Source organism: Sminthopsis crassicaudata, chromosome 4 (genome assembly GCF_048593235.1).
Source record: "Sminthopsis crassicaudata isolate SCR6 chromosome 4, ASM4859323v1, whole genome shotgun sequence".
Taxonomy (NCBI): domain Eukaryota; kingdom Metazoa; phylum Chordata; class Mammalia; order Dasyuromorphia; family Dasyuridae; genus Sminthopsis; species Sminthopsis crassicaudata.
The window spans coordinates 471,171,992-471,193,627 of NC_133620.1; the positions used below are offsets into that span (position 1 = coordinate 471,171,992).

The following is a 21,636-nucleotide window of genomic DNA, read 5'->3' on the forward strand; positions in this document are numbered from 1 at the left end:
GTCAGAGGAGAACTGGTTGAAAGGAGCTCACCTAGAGGAGAGAAGACGGGGTGGGGTGGGCCCAAAGCTGGCAAACTTGTTCCCCCATGCCCCAGAGTTCCAGAGAAGGATCAATAGGGGGCAGTTAGAGAGAGGGAGATTTTGATTGGATATAGGGAAAAAACAATTATCCTGACAGTTAGAGCCAGGCACTCTGTAAGGATTCAGGCAAAGACCTGACTGTTTGTCTGGAAGGTTGTAGAGGTGATTCTCACTCAGGGAAAGATGGATTGGATGTTTCCCTTAAATCCCATAAAACACCTAATCCCATATTCTCTCTGGGCTGGATGGTCTGGGGCAGTCATGTGATGAGTGGTCCATTGGTCACGCCTTTCCTAACACACTCACCAAACCAGGCAGGAAGGCCAAGAAGTTAGGGATCTAACAGCCCAAGGTGTGAACACCAACCTGCTGGGCCTCTACGGGCCTGGTGCCAGGTGCAGAACTCCTTTCCGGAATCAGCCCACTCTGGCCCTCCTCCTCTTCTTCCTCTGAAGATCCTCCCTTGTCACTGACCTTGCTGGTCAGCTCTCCAAGCTTCCTCTTCAGGGCCTCCTCTTCTAGGTCTGCATCTGTGTGGGCCTCTGGCCCCAGGGACTGAAACAAAGAAGAAAGGAAGCTGCTTTCACTTTCCCATCCCTTACCTTTCAAATGCTGACAAACAGGAAGTCTGGGCTGGGATTTAGCTCCTGGGGGCCCGGGACCAGATCTGGAAAGTGTTAAGGATGAGTTGAAAGAAACACCCAATTTAGTTGCAGTGACTGGATGGAGACACTTTCTGATAGAATCAAAATCAATTTGTTTGCTTGAATATCTCCGAATTATTCAGGGCCACCAAGGAGGCCCCCCTGGGCTTACAGAGAGCTCCTACTTTATCTAGGTGCAGGTGGGGAGGGAATTCCCAGCCCAGACTAGTTAGCACATCCAGAGTTGAAAGAAAAAGAAAGGCAAAAATAGTTCCTGCCTTCAAGGAGCTTATAGTCTAATAAAGGAGAACATTAGCAAAGATCTAAGTACTTCCCACCCAGCCACGCTACTAATTACCTTGTGACATTGAGGAAGTCACTGAGTCTCAATTTCCTCCAGTTGGAGCAGGAGGGTTAAACTAAAAGATCTCTGGGATTGTCTCCCAGACCCCAGGCAGCTCGGAGCCTAGAGAAGGTAAAGCTCCCTGAGGGCAGGGATGGTTTCATTCCAGGCCACCGCACCCAGCACCGAAAAAGCGCTTAATCCTGGTTGATTTAATGACTAGATGACCTCTAACTGGAGTTTTCTTTTTGGCCCCAGATCTGATTGGGTCGCTGGAGGTAAGTGTCCACAAGAACCTCCAAAAAACCCAAAGAAGCAAGCTTGAGCTCTCTCCTACTTTCATGGCCAGTCTTGGAGGGGCTCCTTTTGTCTCTGTCTCCGGATATAAAACATTGACTTAATAATTGATTGACTGAAATGTTTTTCTTCCAGGATAGAATGGCAACTCCCAGGGAAGGGACTTTTAAAAGTCATTGTCTTTCGAGAGCTTGGGGTGTGTGGGAGGGGCTGGCCTGGAGTAAAATAAATAATGTTTGTTGACAGAACTAATGGAACGTAAGCCACAGATTTAAGGACTGATTTTCTCCTGTTTTTTTTTTTTTTCTTCCTAAGCACTTAGCAAAGGTTTTAGCACTTAGTAACTGCTTACAGGTCACTAAGTGCCTACTAAGTGCCAGGAGCAGAGCTCTTGGGAAGTAGGGTGCTAATTATCCCCATTTTGTGCTTAAGGAAAGTGAGGGAGACAGATTAAGTGACTCAAGTTCACTGAAATTCGTAAATGTCTGAGGCTGGATTTGAACTCAAGACCTTTCTGTCTCCAGACCCAACACTTTCCTAGATCGGGCTTTTACCCCCCTTTGTGTGCTGGCCCCCAGTCCCTTTGATAGTCTGGGGAAGCCTCCTCTCGGGGTTGTATTTTTAAACACATAAAAATAAAATTCACAAAATTATAAGGCATCCAATTATATCGAAACAGAATGATTTAAATGTTTTTAACACCCAAGTTCTTGGACCCCAGGTTGAGAACCCACATGAAGGTCCTCTAGAATTCAGCGTGGGCTCTGGTCAATGGTGAACCATTGTAGCAATGGCTTCAGAGAACACAGGCAAGAAGGAAGAAATGTTGTCCTGTTTTTGTTTTTTCTTCCTAAGCACTTAGCAAAGAAGGTTTTAGCACTTAGTAACTGTTTACAGGTCACTAAGTGCCTACTAAGTGCCAGGAGCAGAGCTCTTGGGAAGTAGGGTGCTAATTATCCCCATTTTGTGCTTAAGGAAAGTGAGGGAGACAGATTAAGTGACTCAAGTTCACGGAAATTCGTAAATGTCTGAGGCTGGATTTGAACTCAAGACCTTTCTGTCTCCAGACCCAACACTTTCCTAGATCGGGCTTTTATCCCTCTTTGTGTGCTGGCCCCCAGTCCCTTTGATAGTCTCCTCTTGGGGTTGTATTTTTAAACACATAAAAATAAAATTCACAAAATTATAAGGCATCCAATTATATCGAAACAGAATGATTTAAATGTTTTTAAAACCCAAGTTCTTGGATCCCAGGTTCAACATGAAAGTCCCCTAGAATTCAGCGTGGGCTCTGGTCAAGGGTGAACCATGGTAGCAATGGCTTCAGAGAACACAGGCAAGAAGGAAGAAATGTTTCCTAGGGGCTGGTGTGGTGGATTGGAAAGAGAGGGAGGTTCAGCCTCCAGAGTTAAAATTCTGCCTCTTATTTATTCTCTATAATCCTGGGTACCTTTCTGAAAAGGGACACCCTCCATTATCCCTCATGCCCCTGTCAGCCCTAAAGCTTCAACTAAGTGGTACCTGGGAAGGAAACATTCAAGATGGGGAAGGAAACCTTCCACCCACTAATCTGGCTTCTATTGCCCAAGCTAAGTTCTCCCATGCTCCCCTGAGCCCCAGTTGTCTTCCCACCTGTCCCTGTGCACCTTAACTCCATCAATCAACCTACAGACGGTTCTGCACTTGGCTTCCATTGAGGATGGCTCCAAATGGAGACGTTAGTGAGCCAGGGGATTATCTATCCCTCCCCTAGAGAACCTGTTTTAAACCCAGTTAAAAGAGATACAGATTTTTCAAGTTCTGTGACAGGTTCTTGAGAGCAGGGAGCATTTCCTGACTCTCCTTAGAACCCAGGCTCTTCGAAGGAGGAGCTCTGGTGTTCAGTTTGGTTTCTCCAGGTGCTTGACAAACGTTCCCAGTTATTTCTGTATACATTCATTCTTGAAATCTCATGGAGAAGGACGACAACTTAGCAAGACGCCCTCCCATTCATAAAACAGCAAGAAACAAGAAAGGAAAAGCAATTTATTAGTTTTTGCCACCTATCTCAAAAAGGCGAACGAGTAGATAAAATACAATCAAAAGCAAGAGTCAACAGAGACGTTAAATGAATTGCCAGGTGTCGGTGATCATGAGGGGAGGGGGGGGTTTGAGACAAGCTGGAAAAGGCCCCACTAAGACATACCTCCTATTACACAGGAAAGCAAGGCTTGGTTGGCAGATTCGTGATTTTAATTTTCAAGGTCCGAGCTCTGAGCTCTCCCGGTTAAGCTTTCCTAGGCAGCCGCCTGGGGATGGTTGGATCTGTTTTGACAAAGCTCCTGGATCTTCTGGCACCACTTATGGGCATTGCCACTCGGGTCCCTCAGGTGATGGGTCTTCTTGGGTGTGTGAACGAAAAAGGTCTTAAAATTCTTGGCTTCTGGCCAGAGTTGTGGGGACCACGGGATTTCTTCTTTCAGGACCTTCCGGATGGGGTCCACGAAATAGAGGTGGGGTCCTTCGGTGAGAAGCAGCTGGCGCCCCCGCGCAAAACGCGCCAAGGCCACTTTTCGTTTGGCCACGGGACCCATTTTCAGGATCAAACGACCGTCCACAAAGCGATGCCACGGGTTCTCCCGAGCCTGCTTCTCCAGCAGGAGGCCTTTCTCCTCCTCGGAAAAGTGGAGGTCCAGCTCCCAAGAGTTCTCATCCACTCGGTGGATGTAGCTGTCCAGGGGAGCGCGCGGCGAGGCGGCTCTGGGCGCAGCCGCCGGATGGGAGGAGGAGGAAGGCAGACCTAGGATGTGGAAGATTTCCAGGCCTTCAACCTCAGCTTCATCCTCGGTTGCGGAGGGGGAGGGTGGCGGCAACAGCGGAGCCGGCTGCAGGTGGAGATCGTCCCAGGACACGTCCTCGAAGAACGGGTGGGCCTTCAGGGACCCGTAGCTCCCCAGTTCTTCGCAGCCTAGTCGATTTCTGGGGTCCAAAACCAGCAGCTTTTCCACCAGGTCTTTTGCCTTTGGGAAGAAGTGGTCCGGAACATGAAAGGCTCTCTTGAGGATCTTCTGGAACAGGAGATACTCGTTTCTGGCTTGGAAAGGAGGCAGTTTGACCACGAGGAAGAACAGCACGCAGCCCAGAGCCCACAGGTCCGAGCTCTTACCCGCGCTTTTGTCCAGGAGGAGTTCCGGGGACAGGTAATACGCCGTCCCCACGAAGGAGTTACACTTGGCCTGGGGACTCCCGGGGGCCAGTATTTTGGCCGAGCCGAAGTCTGTGATCTGGACGTGCATGTCGGCGTTTAAGAGGATGTTTTCGGGTTTCAGGTCCCGGTGGATAATTCCCAGCCCGTGCAAATACTCCAGGGCGCACACGAGCTGGGCAGAATAAAAGCGGGCGCAGGGCTCATCCAAGGGACCCATTTTCTGGACGTACCTTTGGAGGTCTCCATTTGGGGCGTAGCTGAGGCCGAAATACAGCTTCTCGTCGTCCTGGAAGGAGAAGTAAAGCTTGACAAAGAAAGGGTGGTCCAGGCGGGACATGGCTTCCCGTTCGCTGACCACATAGCGAGCCTTCTTCTCTCTGATCACTTGTTTTTTCTCCAGGATTTTGATCGCGTAGTCCTTGGAGGTCGCCAGATCCCGGGCCAAGATCACCGTGGCGAACGATCCTTCCCCCAGGACTTTGCGGAAAATGAAGTTTTCGGGCCTCTTCCCGGAGGGCTGAGCGGGGTGCTGGTCTGGGCGGGTGGGGTCTTGTCTGGTGGCGGCGGCGGCGGCAGGGTCCGTGGGAGCACGGGCTGAAGCCGTTTGAGGATCGGGCTGCATCGCGGGCCTAGAAGGGGCTCGGACTGGCGCGCTGCCTTCGGCGGAGTACCAGGATAGGACTGGTCAACGAGTCTGCCGCCCCTGCTACGCCTCGGCGGGCGCCGCGCTCTCAGACTGCAAGCTTCAACCTCGGAAGGCCCAGAATGTCCTCCAACTGGACTGCCGAGCAAAATATGGCAGCCAGGTGCAGCCCTGTGCTTTCCCCGCCCCTTTCCCCCTCCCCCTTTTGTCTCTCCCCTCCCTCCTACTTTCCCCTTCCCTTCTACTGCCCCACCCTCATCATCAGACTCCTCCCTTAAACCAATTAAACCCGAGCGAGCAGAGACAGCCTTCGGTCATTTAAAAAAGGAGAAAAAGCAACAAATCGAATAAAAGTTAAAAAAAAGAGAAAACATTCATATATATATTCATGTATATATAATATATATTAAATATAATAATATATAATTATATATTATATATAATATTACATATGTAATATATAATATATAATTATATAGTATATATAATATTACATATGTAATATATACTATATAATTATATAGTATATATAATATTACATATGTAATATATACTATATAATTATATAGTATATATAATATTACATATGTAATATATACTATATAATTATATAGTATATATAATATTACATATGTAATATATACTATATAATTATATAGTATATATAATATTACATATGTAATATATACTATATAATTATATAGTATATATAATATTACATATGTAATATATACTATATAATTATATAGTATATATAATATTACATATGTAATATATACTATATAATTATATAGTATATATAATATTACATATGTAATATATACTATATAATTATATAGTATATATAATATTACATATGTAATATATACTATATAATTATATAGTATATATAATATTACATATGTAATATATACTATATAATTATATAGTATATATAATATTACATATGTAATATATACTATATAATTATATAGTATATATAATATTACATATGTAATATATAATATATAATTATATAGTATATATAATATTACATATGTAATATTATATATATGTGTATATATAATATTACATATGTAATATTATATGTGTGTATATATATATATATATATATATATATATATATATATATATATATATATATATATATATATATAACTGTTAGAAAAAGACTAAGAACAGCCAAGAGATTAAATTAGGAGCCTCCAATTGAAACTTGACCCCTCGGATCATCGACTTGAAGCCCATTTCTCAGAAGCCCTGAGGTCTGGGGGTACCGTCCAACAGGCGCTTGGGATGCCTCGGGAGATGGACTCAGTCTCGGACAGATGTTCCACATGGTCAAGGAGCTGAGTCCAGAGCTAAACAGGAGGAGAAAAGCCTCTGCAAAATAGCGCAGTTCAAAATAATGATGAACGTTGGAGGGGATGTGGGAAAACTGGGACACTGATACATTGTTGGTGGAGTTGTGAAAGAATCCAGCCATTCTGGAGAGCAATTTGGAACTATGCCCAAAAAGTTATCAAACTGTGCATACCCTTTGACCCAGCTGTACTACTACTGGGCTTATATCCCAAAGAAATACTAAAGAAGGGAAAGGGACCTGTATGTGCCAAAATGTTTGTGGCAGCTCTTTTTGCTGTAGCTAGAAACTGGAAGATGAATGGATGCCCATCAGTTGGAGAATGGTTGGGTAAATTGTGGTATATGAAGGTTATGGAATACTATTTCTCTGTAAGAAATGACCAGCAGGAGGAATACAGAGAGGCTTGGAGAGACTTACATCAACTGATGCTGAGTGAAATGAATAGAACCAGAAGATCACTATACACTTCAATGTTGTATGAGGATGTATTCTGATGGAAGTGGATATCTTCCACATAAAGAAGATCCAACTCACTTCCAGTTGATCACTGATGGACAGAAACAACTACACCCAGAGAAGGAACACTGGGAAGTGAATGTAAATTGTTAGCACTACTGTCTATCTACCCAGGTTACTTACACCTTCGGAATCTAATACTTAATGTGCAACAAGAAAATGGTATTTACACACATATATTGTATCTAGGTTATATTGTAACACATGTAAAATTTATGGGATTGCCTGTCATCTAGGGGAGGGAGTAGAGGGAGGGAGGGGATAATCTGGAAAAATGAATACAAGGGATAATGTTATTAAAAAAAAAATTACTCATACATATATACTGTGAAAAAAAATTCTAAATAAAATAAAATATAGAAGACAAAAAAAAAAAAACCAAAAAAAAGAAAATAGCGCAGTTCATCAGATGGATGGACTTGTAGAAACAGAGGCTCATTGAAAACCCGACCAACTGGCAACATTCGGCGGCTGTTTTTGTATTGCCTTGTCATGTCATGGATGCACTTGGAAAAATTAAAAAGGAGTTTGAGAGTGAGGGCGGGGGCCTAGACAGAGGGCAGAGACCCCAGGGCTCTCCGGGCCCCCCTTTCCTAAAGAAGTGAATGAAAGCAGCTCACAAAGCAAAGAGAATTCACTTAATCCACGCACAGAGATAATTATTATAAAGGAAATCTGCCTCCTATGGATCAGAGCAGGATTTGAATCCACGACTTGGGACTCTAAAATACACCGAGGTCTCCCAAGCATGCCACACTCCCTCCAAGTCATCGGCGACCCAGAACAGGGGCTCCCAGCCCAGCGCTGATGACGTCGTGTTCCCCCTTACACCACACTATGCCCGATGAAGACTGGGGACCTTGGAGAGAAAAATCAACAGCCTTTCTTCAGCTTTGAACGTCCTTTCTTACCTGCTCCCCACTCTAACAGTCCCTCAGTGATACAGCCATGCCATTTCCCCTTCTCCCCCCTCCTCCAAGTCTCCCTACTGGTTTTCTTCCAGATTCAGCTCAAATCTCACCTTGCACAAGGAGTCTTTCCTTTTCCCCCATTCACACTAGTGCCTTCCCCTGAGCTCAGGGTCCATAAATATATGAGAGAACCTTGGGAAATAGGTACTATTAAATAAATAAATCCCCATTTTACAGATGAGGAAACTGAGTCAAACTGAAACCAAGGGGTTTGCCACAAAGCTAGCAAGCATCTAGCTTCTGATGTGAACTTGTCTTCCTGAGTCCAAGCCCAGCTATTGCACTGTGTATATGTGCCTACATTTATCTATCTATCTATCTATCTATCTATCTATCTATCTATCTATCTATCTATCTTTACAGTATTAGAGCATCATTTATTTATATTCATAAAATCATTTATTTTTGAGCTCTTCATCACAGCAAAGCCCCTTCTCCCCTCCAGGTAAATGAATCCTAGCACCTGCCTCTCAACAGCTTGGGGAAGGCAGATGGACAAGCAGAGATCCCCAAGAGCCAGGATTTCAGATTGCGAAGTCAAGGGAACCTAGATCTAGTGACTTCAAGGGAAAAAAAAAAGACAAGCACAACAACACCCCATAATCCTCATGATTCCTCTAAGAAAGCACTTTTCTCAGCTAGGATGCTCCTCTCAGCTACCCCATGGTCACAGCAAAGCACACCCAGATCCTTTGAGAGAATCGTGACTGCTCCAAAGTGGGGTGGTGGTGGAGGAGGATAGTTTAATTAGCACTATCGTCAAGTGGGGGAGGGGAAGAGAGAGAGAGAGAGAGAGAGAGAGAGAGAGAGAGAGAGAGAGAGAGAGAGAGAGAGAGAGAGAGAGAGAGAGAGAGAGGGAGAGAGACAGAGAGAGACAGAGAGAGACAGAGAGAGAGAGAGAGAGAGAGAGAGAGAGAGAGAGAGAGAGAGAGAGAGAGAGAGAGAGAGACAGAGAGACAGAGAGAGAGAGAGAGAGAGAGAGAGAGAGAAGGGAGAGAGACAGAGAGAGACAGAGAGAGACAGAGACAGAGAGAGACAGAGAGAGAGAGGCAGAGTGCGAAGACAGACAGAAGGACAGAGAGAAACAGAAAAAAGACACACAGAGAAGCAGAGAGGATGCTGAGACAGAGACCCAGAGACATAGAAACAGAGACACAAACACACAGAAACAGAGATGCAGGCAGTTATCCCTCCCTTGGCACTCCACACCATCAATAGAGCTAATTAAAAGAAGAATCAATATATACTTTGGGTGTTTTAGTTCTGCTGAGGAAGCTGAAGGGGAAAAAAGAAAAGCTGTTTCAAGGGTCAGGAAATGGTGAAGCTAATGCACTCAATTCTGCCCAGAATGGACAGGAAACTGAGATGCAAAGATAGGAAGGGTTTTGCTCAAGTTCATGAAACTAGTTGGTTACAAAGTTGGGAAGTCAGCACTCTTGACTCCTGGTCACATTCCTGTTTTGTCTTTCTTCTCTCCTTTCTTCTGTTTGTCTTTCTCTCCCTGTCTCTCTCCCTTCCTCTTTCTTTCTTTCTCTTTCCCTCCCTTCCTTCCTTCCTCCCTCCCTCTTTCTTTCTTTCTTTCTTTCTTTCTTTCTTTCTTTCTTTCTTTCTTTCTTTCTTTCTTTCTTTCTTTCTTTCTCTTTCTTTCTTTCTTTCTTTCTTTCTTTCTTTCTTTCTTTCTTTCTTTCTTTCTTTCTTTCTTTCTTTCTTTCTTTCTTTCTTTCTTTCTTTCTTTCTTTCTTTCTTTCTTTCTTCCTTCCTTCCTTCCTTCCTTCCTTCCTTCCTTCCTTCCTTTTCTTCTTCTTCTTCTTCTTCTTCTTCTTCTTCTTCTTCTTCTTCTTCTTCTTCTTCTTCTTCTTCTTCTTCTTCTTCTTCTTCTTCTTCTTCTTCTTCTTCTTCTTCTTCTTCTTCTTCTTCTCCTCTCTCTCTCTCTCTCTCTCTCTCTCTCTCTCTCTCTCTCTCTCCCCTCCTCTCTCTCTCCCTTTCTCTCTCAGCCATTTGAACCCCAGTCTTTCTGGATCTAAGCCTAGAGCTCTAAATAGCAGGCCACCAGCTCCCTAGACGCTGGAAAGATTAGAAGTCGAATCTGTGTGAACTGGAGCAGTTAACTTCACCTTTGAATGCCTCAGTTTCCTTACCTGTAAAATGATGGGGTTGGACTAGATAGTCCTTGCGGTGCATTTTGGGCCTTCCTCTCTATGCTATGTTGCTGCTTCCTCAACCCCAACCTAATGAGGCCCTTTCCCATTATCCTCTGGTTGATTTTGCTTTTCATTCCTTCCAAGCTGCCATATTCCAGCTCTTGCAGCCATAGGTTCCTCCTGCCCCTGGTCTCAGATGTAACCCAGGATGCTTTTCTCCTCCCCCATGCCTGTCTCACGCTGATCTGCTGGGGCCCTGCATTCTGAGAGACGTCCCGGCTTTGCTGTGCACTAGCAAGCTGAAAAAGCTTTGGGAACAAGATCAATCACTTTCTTGGAAGGCGATCATCGATCATCGGTAGATCTTGGCCAGTGAATGAGGGTTTTTTTTTTTTGGGGGGGGGGCAGGGCTAGGGCTTTATCGCTAATGAGAGCCATTAATGAAGGCATTTAATCTCTGTGCTGGGGAAGGCAGCAGTCAGGGTGAGGAAATGAGAAATCTTTGGAGAATCTGAAGTAAGAACTGTTATCTCTGTGGGAGACTGAAGCATTGATGAAAGAATGAAAAAAAGCCAGAAAAACTTCCTGTGTCTGGGGCCTTGCTAAGCAATGAAATGCAAATTCAAGCAAGGAGGACTGTTCCTGCCCTCAAGGAGATTGTAGAGAGAAGGCCATGCAGAGAACATACAGTTATGATGCTGTGAAGAGATAGTTGGGAATTCAAATCCCGCCTCTCTCACTTGCAACCTCAGGGAAGCCAATTTCCTTCCCTGGTCTCAGTTTCCTCACTGTAAAATGAGGATGTTGAACTAGATACAGGGTCTAAGGTCTAATTCTTGATTGCTTGCCGGTGGGCCTGCCTGGGTGGCTTCTCAGAAAACACTTTTTACTATGGAACTGTTCCAGAGCAGCCCGGATTGCTTTCAGGATTTATTGCCTTAGCTGGATCGCTCTCCAAACCACGCGGCCAGCGCTCAGTCGTCTCGCTCAAGTCTTTGGCCTCTGCCCTTGGGATGCTGGCCCCTGTTTCTGCCTTATCTTGCCCACAACCAGGATTCTTTGTTCCTTTCCTGTTACCTTCCCCAATACTCCTTCCAGCTCTCCTCTAAAGAGTGTTTCCCCTATTAGAACATTAGGCTCCTTGAAGGCAGGGACTGTGCTTTTATTTGTTTTCTTTAGGGCTTAGCCCAGGGTCTGGCACTTAGTAGGCGCTTCATAAATGATTTATCATTTGTTTGTTCAAGGTCTTCTAATAATAAAAATAGCTGACATGTCTATGGTATTTAAAGGTTTGTAAAACACATCACCTGTGCTATCCCATTTGTTCTCACAGTCCCTTGGTGATAAGGAAACTGAACTCTGGAGAGACTGTGTGATTTGCTCAGGATCATACAGCCTGCGAATGTCTGGAGGTTCTTGGGATCACAGATTTGGAAGGGCTCATGGTTCGTTGTCTTTTAGATTATTTGCCCAGGGTTGGAAGTAGGATTTCCTGACTCTAAGCTGGTCACCTGTCCATGACTCCATGCTGCCTCTTACTTCACACAACATGGATATATAAATTGAATTTATTCCACAAGCATATTCAAGGTGGCTCAATGGATAGAATGGTAGATCTGGAATCAGGAAGGCCTCATTTTAAATCTAGCCCCAAACACTCACTTCACAGCTCTATAACCCTGGACAAATCTGTCTGCCTCAGTTCCCTCATCTGTAAAATGGGTATAAAATTAGCACCTCCTTCCCAGAGTTATTTCAAGGATAAAATGAATTCAGAGGTGCTCTATTTAATTCAATAATAAAGTTCATTTCAGCAGCAGCATTTCCTTTACTAAGATGGGAACATTGCTTTCCAGAGCATGGCTCAACATTACCTCCTCCCAGGGCACCAGGATTCTCTCCTCTAGCCGGGCCAGCAAGCATTCGACGGCCCGTATGCGGCGATTCACGTCAGAGAGAATCTGCAGCAGAAGAAAGAGGGAGAACGACAGAGGAAACAGATCCTGCTCCCCAACACCGGCACCCACCACCTCAAAAGCACAAAGCGCCCAAAAGCACGGGTAAGGGGAGATGCTAGGGAAAGGACCTGGGAAGCACCCAGAATGGAGAGTCCAAAGCAGCCTTCAAGTACAGCCCGTCCCCCAAAAGAAATCCTGCTATTAGAAGTCACCGGCTAGAAAATGGAATTACAGAAAGCTGAAATGATCTGGCTAGGGTCACTTACAAAGCTTTTCGTTTGTAGTAACTCATGTTTGCCTGATTTCAAGACCAGTCTCTGCTCGACCCCCCCTTTGCCTCAAAGTTCAAGGCAGAAAGTTGGGTGACTTGGCAAGAGAAGTCAGGAAATCACAGGCATGATGAGCAAATCAAGGAAAGATTCTTGAGGGATTGTGAGTTCATCCAAACCCAGGATGGCGGACTTTGGTGCCTCCCGTTCTTCCTCTCATGGGGAGTGGGAATGTTTACGGTTCCAGCCAAATAAGAAGGAACCCTGCTATCAATTGGCTCAGGAAGGCTCCCGTTAATTACACCCCCACTGATGGAGGCGAAGTGGCCACCGGATGCTTCCCACCTGATCCCAGGGTCTACAGGAAGGGGAAATTTTCGTTTCTATTCCCCAGCTCTGCGTCACCCCAAAGTGATCAATCTCTTGGGCTCTGGCCTAGGAAAATCAATTACTCTCCATTTCAACTCCACTGACATAGGTGAAGTCTTGCCATTATCGGATTAGTTTCTCATTTTGTTTGTTTGAAGAGAGGAAAAGGTTCAGGGCCATAGTTTTAGCCTGTGTCCTTCTAGGCACTCAGGGTTTGAGTGAGTGTCCTTCTGAACCAGGAGAAGTGTGTATCATAATGGCTGCCCCACGCCTACATTCATTCGATCAATCATCCTTTTATGTATTAAACCCTCTGCTCCAATGAGTCACATCCTTCAGCCACTTGGATCAATGTGAGCTGATAATTCTCCAGTCAACTCTGTTCAGTGGGAACATCTCACAACCGAGTGTGTTCATAGAGCATGAGGTGATCCTAAAGTCGAGCCAAGTCCCAACGTGCGTAATATCCCGAGACAAAGTTAGGTGGTCCTGGGTATGGCATCGGAGAGAACTGAATCCCGTGCCTACAGTTGGATTTGAACTCAACTCCCCCTGACTCCAGAGCTGGTGCTCTAGCCAATGTGCCATCCTACCTTCCTCTACCATTCTACCTTCCTCTACCATTCTACCTTTGTAACTTGGTCAAGGTCCCACCACAAGACTTGGGTTCTTGCTTTTGACACCACAAAGGGAAGAATAAAGAGTTCCAGCAGGGCAAGGGGCTGCATCCTAAGTGCTTTTTATGCCAGGCCCTTGGTCAACCTGTGCCCCAGCATCAGGGCTCTCAAAGGCTCTGCTGGCAGAGGGCAATCCCTCAGCAGGTCGTTTCCACCTGGAAAGATTGGCTTCTAGGCCCACAAATGGCCTGCCCGTGTCTGGTATCTGCCTCAGAATGAATGAACTCAGTGCCCAAGGCACCAAATGTGGCTTCAAATCAACTCTATAATTCTTGGAATGAAAACAACACAAATAATTATGTACCAGTTAAGCTGGGTAGGGAAAGGGCAATTTGTTACTTATAGTGGTTCAGGGTGTATACAGTGGTAGCTTCCTATTTTAACTACTCTTGCTAACTAGGTGCTAATGAGGTAATCTCTAAGTGATTACCTATATTTCCCCCCCCCTAAATTTTAGTGCCTTGGCTAAAAGTCCCATTGGCCCCACCCTTGTTATGGCTCTGGCCATCTGAGGCTCAGACTGGCTAAGGTCTGAGAAGTTTCTAACCAGAAGGTTGGCCATTAGGCAATTATTGTTGTTATTTTAGAGAAATTCATTTCATTGTCAGCTAAGTACGGAATTTCATCCAGCATCAGGAGGATGGAAATACGACCGCAGAACATTTCTATTTTCTGAAGTCTGAAATACAGTGTGGAACAAGTCTGCAAAAGGGCTTAGGGCAAGTAATTTTGAGTGGACAAAACATTAAACACTTTTTCCAGTTGTTTAAGTTGTTGTTGGGGAAATGAAGGCATGGGAGATAACAGTCTCTGTCCTCCAGGGGCTGATGTGTAAATTCATTATTCTCCGAGCCAAGAGATAAGGGCTCAGTACTTGAAGTTAAAAGGGCTGGGTTTGGCTCAACTCCATTATATATTAGATCATATCTATTAGATATGTATTAGATCAGACTGTGGTCCTCAGTTTCCCCCAGTATCAGATGAAGGGATTGGATCCGGTAACCTGTGGGGCCCCCTTTTGTTCCCAGATTCCATGAGATTCCACTGATACCATAGTTTTGTTTTGGGTGACAACCAAGGGCCTGAAGGCCTGTGAAAACCCGGCCCTTGTGATGTGGCTCTGGGCCAGCTGGAGATCAGTTTCCCCTGATGTAAAGTAGGAGGAATGGATGTGATGAAGACTAAGTCCCTCTAGACCTTCTCCCAGGCTCCTATGGTGACCCTGAGGCTGAGAGGGAGACAGAACTAAGTTTTAAGCCTGATAGACATGGCTCCCTCGAAGCAGAAGGGCAGCTCTCACACTCCATGGAAGCTTAAACTCTGGTGGAGAGCCTGAGACCCTCCCCCACTCTTAAAGGGCTTCTAGGCCTGGCCTAAAGACCTATAATTGGTAAGAAAGGCAGGGTACCGGGCCCCCAGGACTCTGGGTAAGAGACATCACTGGCCCCGGCCCAGTCCTACCTACATCTGACTTGCTATTTCCCACCTCTGACGCGCTGGGCCTTAGAGCTCGAGTTAGCCAGGGAATCTGCATCGAATCCTGGGGAAGATCAGATAACTGTGGCTCTAGAACTGGAAGGAATTCAATCCTCTCATTTTACAGATGAGGAAACCAAAGTCCAGACAAGTAAAGGGACTTAGGTGAAGTCACACAGCAAGAGGGAGCAGAGATCTACTTGAACCCAGGACCTCTGGCCCTAAACCCAGGCCATTTTCCCTCTGGGTCACAAGACATCTTTACTATGAAGAATCTCATTTCCCAGCCCCATTAACCGGGTTTCAGCAAACAGGACAAACCCCGGCAATGTTCCAGGCTCATTGAATTTATTGAGTTAGCCGAAGCCTGAAGCCGTGGAGCCTTAAATTCATTTGAGACTCTCTCCCAGGAAGCAAACCTTGGACTAACCCACCTTGGGGGGGGTTAGATGGTGGACATGTGGCCATTTAGTGGCCTCTCACCAGTTAGCGTGGGGCACCTGAGTCACAGGGGGGGCAGCCCTGTCTCCCCTGATCCTGCAGAGCTTTCTGTAGGCCTCTCAGGGGTCAAAGAGGGGTTGCTCCCCTAATCTGCCTCTTTTGGAATTATTTGTGGGTGAATGGACTAAAGTCCTGGGAACTTCCTATTGCAGCTCCCCTTCTGAGAAGGGGGGACACAGAAAACGGTCCCCAGGACCCCTGGAGGAAAAGGCAGAATGGCCAAGGTCTGGGAGTCAACAACTGGAGGCATTTCCAATTTGTCTGGGGCTTAGAAAATTAAAATAAAATCTCCCTGGCTCCCCTTGCCATTCCAGGGACTAGGAGAGCTTATGTCTCTCCCAGTTTCTAGATGAGGAAACCATGATCCTTGGAGATTAAAAGATATAAAATGATACCGTCATCAGTCTAGAGCCAGTGGTCCTTCCCAGGCCATCTACAATAACACCTCCAGTTTACAGATGAAAAAACTGAGGGTCTGGGAGGATCAGAGACTTAGAGCTGGAATAATAAATTGTAAAGCCTTTAAGTGCAGTTATTAGCCCACCTTTCAGATGAAGAAATTGAGGCGAGCTGGAGTCAGTGACCAGTCTTGGGTCACATAACTTACGTGAGACACAAACACAGTCTTCCTGATCCCAAGTCCAGCGTGCTGCCCACTGGGCCTCCCAGCCACTTCCCATCTTGTCTGAGGAGAGTTTGCCTGAGACTCTTTCTGGCTGTAGGAGCCTGGGAAAGCTACATCCTTGCTTGGGGTCTCAGTTTCCTCCTCTGTTAAAAGAGGGGGTTGGACCCTTCTGAGGTCCCCCCAGCTCTATCTGTAATTGTATGATCCTTCAGTAGCTACCTGCCACCCACAGAGTGAGATTCTGACACCCCCCCCCCAGCCTGGCTTTAAGGCCTGTCAGAGACACTTCCCACTATTTACCCAAACTTGTTACGCATTGGCTTTCTTACACCCCATTTCTAGTGAAACTCAAATACTAGTTGGATGTTCCTGAATCCAGGGTGAGCTGGTAATACATGTTTAACTACTGGCTGTCTGATAAAAAAAGTATTCAGGGTGAATCTGCAATATTAACATTTCCCCATCACTTCCTGAAATCCAGACCATTCATGAAGCAGTAAACCAATCCCTGATTTGTAGTGTTTGCTGATTTCCAGAAGGCAAATGCTCCCAGGGAATGCTGCACAATTGGCTGGAAGCTGGCACAGCCCTGACTAAATCTGACAAGCTATTTCCCACCTTGGTGGCTCATTGGCTGGATCTGGAAGGCCTTCCTGCCTATTCAGACCTTCAGGATCCTTTTCGGTTTTCAAGGCTCAGCTTGTGTTCCATGTTCCATGGGGGAAGCTACCCCTGGTTCCTCCTTCCAGGAGAAATTATTCTCTCCCCCTCAAATTCTCCTAGAGCACTCGTCTGATGTTTTCTGTGTCCCCTTTATTCCCCACTCTCTATCATATGTGTCCATGTGTGTATTATGTTCAAGCAGCCCCAGCAGAATGGAAGCTCCTGGGGGGCAAGACTGTGTCCTTTTTGTCTTTGTATCCCTAGGGCCCGGCCTGGGGCTCGGTACCTACGGTGGTGGGTAAATGATGAGATTGACTGGCAAGCAATAAACCATCCGGACTTTTGCAACTTAAAAAATTAATTTTATGATTTGCAAGATTTCTTTTTGCTGCACTAATTGAGCCCAATTTGTGGTTGTAAGATTCCAACACCTGCCCATGAATGCTTCCTCATGAAAACACACTGCAGGTCGAATATCAAGAGGGTTTTTGAAAATAAGACGAGTTTTCCAAGTCTAGATTTGACTGTGTAGTTCATAGGTTTTCAATGGGCTTAAATCAGACCTGAGCGTCAGGTCACCAGAGCCTACTTTGGGGGGAATGTTTACTTTGGGGGCATTTTTAAACTTTCCACAAAGTGCGGCTTGGTGCAGGATCTCTTTGCGATATTCCAGCTGCATCTGGGGATTCCTGATTCAAACGCTATTGAAAACCCATGGGCTATGATTGAGCCCACACTTGGAAGAAGACTCTATTTGTCAAGGGGATGCTGAAGGCCCCATGAACGGACAGGCGGGTTAGATGATTTGGAGCTTTGTGCCCTGATGCATAGTTTAGAAAGGGAGAAGCTAAGGAAAGTGAGGGGAGAAATCCAAAGCCCAGAGCCAAGGCCCAGGGCCCAGTTCTGGGGAGCAACTTAAATTTTCAGGAAGCTGCCTGAGCTCACAAGGCCAAAAGCTTGTGTCTGTCCTTATTACTCAGTATTTCTGCAGGACGGAGCTGTTGGCACTTTTGTACATGTGTCTAAAGGAAAGCATTTTGAAGATGGGCTTGAGCACATTTTATTTTAAAACTCTCCGTTCCCTAGAACGTAGGGAGGAGAGGACGGAGGCAGATTCTTGGGACCATCGCTCTTACCTGGGTTTCAGAGTGGCCCACGCTTTCCTGGGAGGAAGTCCAACTTCCGCATTTGGAGTGGTAGGGCGGATGGGCTGCCACCTTGGGGGTCTTTCCAAGGTCCTCGTCGGAGGTGTCTAGATCGGCAAAGTACTGGAGCTGGGGCTGGTCGCTCCCCGTGGCTTCTCCATCTGTGGGGATGAATGTTTGAATTCGTAGATCTGGAAATGGAAGGGGACCCCCTATCCCTACAATCAGAAGGCCACAGATTTACAGTATTAAGGGCCACTGAGTCGAGCTCCCTCATTTTATGGGAGAGGAGAGAGACACAGAGAAGACAACTCAGGATCAGGATTAGCCAGTTCCTGGCTAAGTAGCCCAGAGCCCCTGACTCTAAGTCCATTTCTCCATTACCCTGAGCCAAGTGAAAGCTCCTACTCTAGATAATCAAAACTGAAGGGCCTGCTGACCTGTTAGAAGCAGGTGCTGACCTGTTAGAAGCAGGTGCTGAACTGTTAGAAGGGGGTGCTGACTTATATTAGAAGGGGGTGCTGACCTATATTAGAAGGGGGTGCTGACCTGTTAGAAGCAGGTGCTGAACTGTTAGAAGGGAGGGCTGACCTATATTAGAAGGTCCTGCTGACCTGTTAGAAGAGGGTGCTGACCTATATTAGAAGGGGGTGCTGACCTGTTAGAAGAGGGTGCTGACCTATATTAGAAGGGGGTGCTGACCTGTTAGAAGCAGGTGCTGACTAGCACCTCCTCCTGTGGACAGGGCAACAGGCCCATTCCCAGAGGATCCCACATCCCCTCCCAGAGAGAACCCTGAAGCTTACCAGGGCTGGGCTTTCTTTCCAGACTGGAGTCCCCCGGCAGAGAGCCCTGGGGGCTGCTTCGTCCCTGCTCCTTGAGAAAGTCCTGGGACTCCGGGGTGAGGCCGGTGTGGCTGATCAAGGCATCTCTGTGGGAGGCAGCTTCCTCGTCATGGACACTTGCACTCGGACCACTGGGGAGGGTCTGAGCACCGGGGCACATAGTTAGGAGAGCAAGGAGCCTGTGACCCTTCCCCCCCGTTTTAACTGATGCAATAGGGACAAATGAGGCAAAAGAGTTATGGAAGGTCTATAAACCAAGTTTTCATTGGGGAGAAAAGGCTTAAAGAGGCCGGGAAACTCAGAGGCCATTTTACAGAGGAGGAAACTGAGGCTCTGCAGTATGACTGGCCCAAAGTCACACAGATAATGATGAGGCAGCTCTTCCCACTCCTGGCTGGCCCTTCCCACTGAACCACACTGCTAGAGACCCAGCAGGACACGGGCTTATCCTCAGAACTCAGAGCACCTTCCAGGGATTTTTCAGAATGTGGATAACAGACTTCCTGTCTGTGTGTGCCCCTCTGGAGCCTAATGGGGGCAGTTCTGGACAGCCACAGCTGGGCGGGATGGCCCTCGGCCAAGGACAGAGGCTTGCAATCTGGTCCAGCGGAGGGTCTGGATCCGAGGGATTCTCAGCCTGTCTGTTATCTTGCTGAGAGCCAGAGAGATGAGCTGACCTGGGCCCCTGGGATAACTCTAGTCCTAACTGGTGGCCAGAGAGTTCTGGGTGTGGATCCTGGTGGCTGGGATCTGGGTTCAAATCCTGGCTCTGCTCTGATACTCACCCCCTCAATGGGCCCCATTTGCTTCTTTATTAAGAACAAGATGGTTGGGGGAGACCCTGAAGATGAGCCCAAAGCCCCTGAAGCTACACGTCTCTAGCAGCTGCCCCTGACTTTAGGGGGCTTGGGGTCTATGGGAGGGAGCCGGTGTGGAGACTGAGCCAGAGAAATAGGGAAGGGGTCACGAACAGCTTTGGGGGGCTGGTCCTCTGGGGGTTCTGGTCCTTGTGTGGGTGGATGACCATGCTGCCAGGAGGATCTCCCCAGTGGATGGCACCAGTGTGCTGCTGCCAGGGCAGATCAGGAACCCTCCCCCCGCCCCCAACTCTATACCTGGAGGCCGTCCAGGACAGCTGGTGTTGGAGAAAGCTGCGGAGACTGAGGACGAGGCTGGGCAGGAGGCTCAGAGTCCAGGTCAAAGTCAAAGAGGTGAACTGACAGCAGCCGCTTTTCCTTGGGACAATTGGGGCAAGGGAGAGAAGGGCAAAGTCAAGGGCACCAGCGTCCACTGGGGGGCACCAGTGCCCACCACAAGGTACCAGCATCCACTGCAGGGCACCAGCGTCCACTGGGGGGCACCAGTGTCCACAGCAAGACACCAACATTCATTGCGGGGCATGAGTGTCCACTGGAGGATGTGACTGATCCCAGGAAAGAGACTGAAAATCGAGGGAGCCTGTTCCTCATCGGCTGGGACCCGAGACAGAGGAGCCGAGTTCTGGAACAACAGAGCTTAGGAGCGTCCGCTCTCGTGCCTCCCGGAGGAGAAGCCCTGAGTCAAGGCATCAGTGATGCAAGAAAAGGGGCCCTGGGGAAGGAGGTACAGGGGAGCTCGGACACTCACTCTGCCGGGACGCGGAGCCTCGGTGCCATCCAGAGCCTCATCTCCAGATGTCTGCCCGCTGTCCCCGCTGCCTCCGGTGGGAGAGAACTGGCCTCCACCTGGGATGGACGGGACTGGCTGCGTCACTGATGTGGAGCTGAAAAGGTCTGAGGAGCAGCCCCTCCATCCACAGAGAAGGGAACGGGCCGAGAGGGGCCACGAGGCTGGTCCAGGGTCACCCTGCTACCGAGTGCCCCAGGGGGCTTTGGACTCAGGCCTCAACTCCAAGTGCAGGACTCTGGCTACCCTCCCTCACTGCCCAGGGACCATGGGAGGATGGGAGGACAGGGACAAGGGCCTGGTTCTCATTGAAGTATCTGTGTTTACTAAAAATCCCATGGATAAAACAAGTCCAATTCAACATTTCTTTCCTCCCTCCCTCTCTTCCCTTCCTTCCTTCCTTCCTTCCTTCCTTCCTTCCTTCCTTCCTTCCTTCCTTCCTTCCTTCCTTCCTTCCTTCCTTCCTTCCTTCCTTCCTTCCTTCCTTCCTTCCTTCTCTCCTTTCTCTCCTTTCTCTCCTTCCTTCTCTTCCTTCCTTCCTTCCTTCCTTCCTTCCTTCCTTCCTTCCTTCCTTCCTTCCTTCCTTCCTTCCTTCCTTCCTTCCTTCCTTCCTTCCTTCCTTCCTTCCTTCCTTCCTTCCTTCCTTCCTCTCTCCCTCTCCCTCTCCTTCTCTCTCTTTGCATGTCTGTCTGTCCATCTCTCTCTATGTTTCTCTGTTTCTATCCATGTTTCTCCCTCTCCACCTCTCTCTGTCTCTCTCTGTCTCTCTATCTCTCTCTCTATCTCTGTGTCTCTGACTCTCCCTCATAGGTGGAGTCTCTTTGAACCCTATATTCCGTCTCCTTTCTGCAGACCGCAGCCCCTCCAAGTAGAAGCATGATTGACAGAGTAATGGGGGGCTTTTCCCCAGGGCTCTGGGTGATTCTCTGAAGGCTGGTTTAGCACATGAGATCTCCCTAGAGTGGGCGACCCACTTACCATGGACGTCTGGCACGCTGTGGGCTCTGCTGTGAAGACCTGGGAGCAAAAGAAAGAAATCACTGAGAAATAAATGAGATGATGTGAGGAAGCTTCAAGCCATTCATCCAGGTGCTTTTCCTCCTCCTCCTCCTCTTCCTCCTCCTCCTCTTCCTCCTCCTCTTCCTCACCACCACCATCACCATCATCACTGCCAGCGGCATTCTCTGGAAGACAGCACCCGGCAGAGGGTGGCCCCGGGGTCACAAAGAGCGGAGTGGGACACAATGTGGGGGC

At 47.3% G+C, this 21,636-nt stretch overlaps 1 protein-coding gene and 1 pseudogene across 6 annotated transcripts in view; both read right to left on the reverse strand.

The window, feature by feature from the left end:
• MLPH (melanophilin) overlaps positions 1-21,636 on the reverse strand; it is a 56,066-nt gene that overhangs the window by 10,227 nt on the left and 24,203 nt on the right. For 3 of the 6 annotated variants that reach the window (XR_012481536.1, XM_074264406.1, XM_074264405.1), the window contains exons 5-11: positions 21,361-21,399; positions 20,344-20,441; positions 19,833-19,952; positions 18,679-18,859; positions 17,864-18,033; positions 12,064-12,150; positions 448-636 (exon numbers count right to left, since the gene is read on the reverse strand). Coding sequence is in view for 5 of the 6 variants with exons in the window: in XM_074264406.1 (XP_074120507.1) it covers positions 448-636; positions 12,064-12,150; positions 17,864-18,033; positions 18,679-18,859; positions 19,833-19,952; positions 20,344-20,441; positions 21,361-21,399 (884 nt within the window). In the remaining variant the exon portion in view is untranslated. Of the gene's footprint in view, positions 1-447; positions 637-12,063; positions 12,151-17,863; positions 18,034-18,678; positions 18,860-19,832; positions 19,953-20,343; positions 20,469-21,360; positions 21,400-21,636 lie in introns of all 6 variants that reach the window. The other 3 variants (XM_074264409.1, XM_074264407.1, XM_074264408.1) reach the window with 2 other exon arrangements.
• Positions 3,493-5,283, reverse strand: LOC141540397 (3-phosphoinositide-dependent protein kinase 1 pseudogene; annotated as a pseudogene).